We start from the raw sequence: 4,374 nt of genomic DNA on the forward strand, positions 1-4,374 counted from the left end.
AGATGTATTTTCTTAATTATCACTAATATAATTAATATAATTCATGGAAAGCTGGCAAAATTGAAACATAGTAAACATATACTTAATAAAATTTTCTGTAAGATAAGTAAATTAGCCAATTTTGTTTAAATGAAGGATTGCAGAAATTAGTACACCCGAGATTTAATCACTTAAAACAATAATTTGGTATTCCTCTTTTACCGTTGTCCTCTTTTATGCTAAGAAATAAGTCACCTGGCAGTTCTCTCCCGAGTGGTTCCACTGCTGCCAGCATTACGTCTGAGTATGATTCAGTGGGCTATATAACACTTTTAATTGTCAGGAAAGTACTGGTCTTTAAAAGTTTTGGTTCAATATACTTACCTGTTGATCAAAAATAGCCTTAAACCTATACACTTTTTTTTCAGGAGGGTGTTCTAATTTTTGCAACACAACATTTTATCACTTTGATAATAAAATCTTATTTTGCTGAATCATTTTGGCTTTCTTCTTTGGTAATGGATCAAGCAGGCTTGTTGGAACATTACATCTCCAAAGAACCCTAACATGTCTTCTAAGAATTGCTGAATTGCTGAAATTGTTAAGTTTTAGAGGGGGTGTACTCATTTACTGTGCACTGTATATAGCGTGTGTGTGTGTGTGTGTGTGTGTGTGTGTGAGACCTCCGGGTCGCAGGTCTCGTTGACTCGTATGACGCTGCAGTCTCCCTGTGACGTGTTCATCGCCACCACCTTGTAGACAGGAGCGCCTGATGTGGCCAGATATCTGAACACACGCTCAGTTAAAGATTCACTATGAAACATGAAAAAACTGAATACATCCATATACACTATGACAAAAACACAACAGAATTACTCAAATTTAATTCAAATGAAACAGTATAAACATATAAAAATAAAATCAGAACGATACAGTATGTCAGTAATACAAAAATAACTGCTGATCTGGAGAAAAACACAGTTTGGTGATGCATTCATTTGAAGCAGATCTGTTCAGTTATATTTGGTTTGCTTCAGTTTGGTTATGTATAACTCCTTGGCTGTTCACATCTACATTTATTGATTTGTCAGATGCATCAATCTAGATCAGTTTACACTTGTGTGTGAAGGATACAGCGCTGTGATTCCCCAGTACGACACACACACCAACAGCAGCACAAACGTGACGATGGGATAGATCAGTGTTGACATCATGTGACCCAGCGCCCTGAAAACACACACACACACGTTTTACTCACTACTCAAGTCAAACTCCCATAGACAGAAAACTGTACTTCTTCGAATCAGTTCAAACATTAATATGATGATATGATTAATGTGATCATTTTTAGATTCTGCTCTGCATTGATGACTGCCGATGAGAATATTACACATATGTGTGCAGTGCATGAGCACCGATTGTCTGTGTGTTTCTGAGCAAGTTTTGGATATAAGTACTATGAGATGTCTATGAGAGAGAGAGAAAGTAAAACCAATGTGTGTGTATGTGTTTATTTACTTGCTGGTCTCCTGAATAAGAGCGATGGCGATGAGAATACGAGTTCTCAGAAAGATCAACGCCAGCAGCAGAATGGCCTCGACAACACACAGAATAATCACTATAACACAGACAGAAAGATTGTCACTAGACTGATTGATGTTTTTAAAAAAATGTATTAAATGACCGCAAATTAGCTATCAATTATGTGCTTTAAATTTGGGTGATCATTAAAATTGGGTGAGTCAACTGAAATTGAACAGATAATGTATAAAGCACATAATCAATTTATTTCCCAAATGTATTCAGAGGCTATTTAAAATTAGAATATAAGGGAAAGTATACTTAAGGAAGTAACACATTTATATATATATATATAAAAAAAAAAAAAGGTTTTATCTGTCAACGTGGTGAAATTGTTGAAAACTCTGACAAGGGATTAACTTTGAAAATATTTTTAAAAAATGTTTAGAAATATGATTTTTAAATATATAATTTGTATATGAAATTTGTGAAAATGTTATTATGAAAGATGTAATTTTTAAGGTGTTTAAAGTAAAAAAAACTTTTTTTAAGTAACTGCTTTGTTTTTGTATCTTTCAGTGGAAATGACGCTTATTATGGAAAAAGGGCAGTAACAAATAATAAGCCTTCAATAAATAAATTAATAAAAAGGTATAATCTATATACATTTTTCAGTTAATTTATACAATTCTGTATAATTATTATGGAATTGTGTATGAGGGGCCGAGAGTAATAAAAAAAATCTTGATTATTATAAAATTTATTTTAATTAAATTTCATAACAGTTTTATTTTATTTGTTAATATTATTAGTATACTCTATTTGTAAAATTTTTTATTATGATTAATTTCTTCATTTCGCATTGTACACGGGTCAATTCTTTGGCAAGAAGTTGAAAAACAAAGTTTTTGTTGTGCACATACTGTATGCCCATTGAATTGAAAATAGAAACTGAACTGAATTGATAAGGTTCTAGTATTCCATTGAAACACAGAAGTGCCAACAATGCTAAAAACAAAGTGCAGTGACTCACAGAAGGCCAGCCAGGTGTCTCGCACCTGCAGATAGACCTGCACGTTACTGGTGAAACCCACGTTACTGAAGGTCAGGCTAGAGCTCACCAGAGACATGTACTCATTATAACAGTACCAGATTCCTGACAGAAAACAAGAACACAAGATTATGACACAGAAAAATCACTATCAGCTAACATCAGTGTTTACAGTGTTTAAGATTTATAAATAAGGCATCAAAAATATGATCAGCTATTTTAGACGCTAAAAAGCACAGAAACATTCATTATTCATTAATCACTCATTAATCTTCAATGAAATCATGTGCAACTTTGTGTCCAGCATCTAGTACATTATAAAAGCATGTGATGTTTCAGTGAGATTTCTGAGCTGAACGAATGACAGAAAACACGTCAGATGCACATTGTTTCTCACGGCTGGTTAGGACAAAAACTCTGATGAACACGTCAGATATGAGATTAATCACTTGAGGATGTCATACCTGGTGAGAACACAGTGTAACAAGTTAAGAGAAGCATTTAATAAACACACTGGTCACCGTACCGAAGGCGCCGACCGCCAGAACGCCGATGATGAGAACCCAGACGAGAACCGGCGCCGTGAAACGCAGCAGCAGCAGAAAGAGAACGCTGACCACCATCGCAATCACCAGACCACTGACACACAGAGCGACAAGTCAACGCAAAATCGCAAATATGACACAAAAACTCTCACAGAACCTCATAGTCAAGAACATAAAATCTCTAAATAATAAATGCCAAAATGTGCATGCTATTTCAAATATTTTGACAGTTTAAATTGCAGCACTAATTATAGTCTGGTAATATTTAGTAATTAGTGGTCGACCGATATATCGCCAAGGCCGATATATTATTGGCATTTTACAAATATCGGCCGATAAGTTTTTCTGTTTGGCCGATGCATTCGAGGCGGGACTTTTATTTTGACGCCGCGTCAGACTTTTATTTTAATGAACACACAGTGCTCACATTCTCCCTCTTGTTCGCCCTCGTCGTTAAAGGGTTACTCCACCCCAAAATGAAAATGTTGTCGTTCCAAACCCGTAAAAGCTTCGTTCGTCTTCGGAACACAATTTAAGATATTTTGGATGAAAACCCGGGAGGCTTGTGACTGCCAAGTAACTTACACTGTCAAGGCCCAGAAAAGTATGAAAGACATCGTCAAAATAGTCCATCTGCCATCAGCGGTTCAACCGTAACTTTATGAAGCGACGAGAATACTTTTTGTATATAAAATACTTTTTTTTCTCGTTATTTTTGTTTTCTTCGCGTACAAAAAGTATTCTCGTCGCTTTTCTGGACCTTGACAGTGTAAGTTACTTGGCAGTCAATGGGACAGTCACAAGCCTCCCGGTTTTCATCCAAAATATCTTAAATTGTGTTCCGAAGACGAACTAAGCTTTTATGGGTTTGGAACGACATGGGGGTAAGTGATTAATGACAAAATTTTCATTTTGGGGTGGAGTATCCCTTTAACAGTTCTGTCTAATACGGATAGAAGTCTGTCTAATAATCCGATAGATCTGTTAAACAAAGGAATTAAAATGTATACAGAAAGTATTATAACGATTGCTTTTATATTATTAGTAATAGAAAGGCAAACATTATAATACTTTCTCGTTTGCCGTCAGCATTCCGCAAATATGCATTTACATAATTTAAACAAATCTTTGAATGACTAATGAACATTAAATTTCACAAACCTTGCAAACTTAGTCCAATCCATCTTGTGAAGTGTGCATGTGTATCCTGCATGATCGCGTGTTATCTCTGCGTGACTTTCGGTCCGTGCAAATCGAATGTTTTTTAACATTAAATTT

General features: G+C 35.2%; 1 protein-coding gene across 1 annotated transcript in view; it reads right to left on the reverse strand.

The window, feature by feature from the left end:
• LOC107557448 (choline transporter-like protein 4) overlaps positions 1-4,374 on the reverse strand; it is a 28,326-nt gene that overhangs the window by 8,649 nt on the left and 15,303 nt on the right. Inside the window, 4 exon segments of the mRNA XM_016240864.1 lie at positions 663-765; positions 1,114-1,206; positions 1,498-1,597; positions 2,534-2,656. Of these exon segments, the coding sequence (XP_016096350.1) occupies positions 663-765; positions 1,114-1,206; positions 1,498-1,597; positions 2,534-2,656 (419 nt within the window).

The sequence above is a fragment of the Sinocyclocheilus grahami genome, unplaced genomic scaffold, assembly GCF_001515645.1.
Source record: "Sinocyclocheilus grahami isolate Dianchi unplaced genomic scaffold, SAMN03320097.WGS_v1.1 scaffold603.1, whole genome shotgun sequence".
NCBI lineage: Eukaryota > Metazoa > Chordata > Actinopteri > Cypriniformes > Cyprinidae > Sinocyclocheilus > Sinocyclocheilus grahami.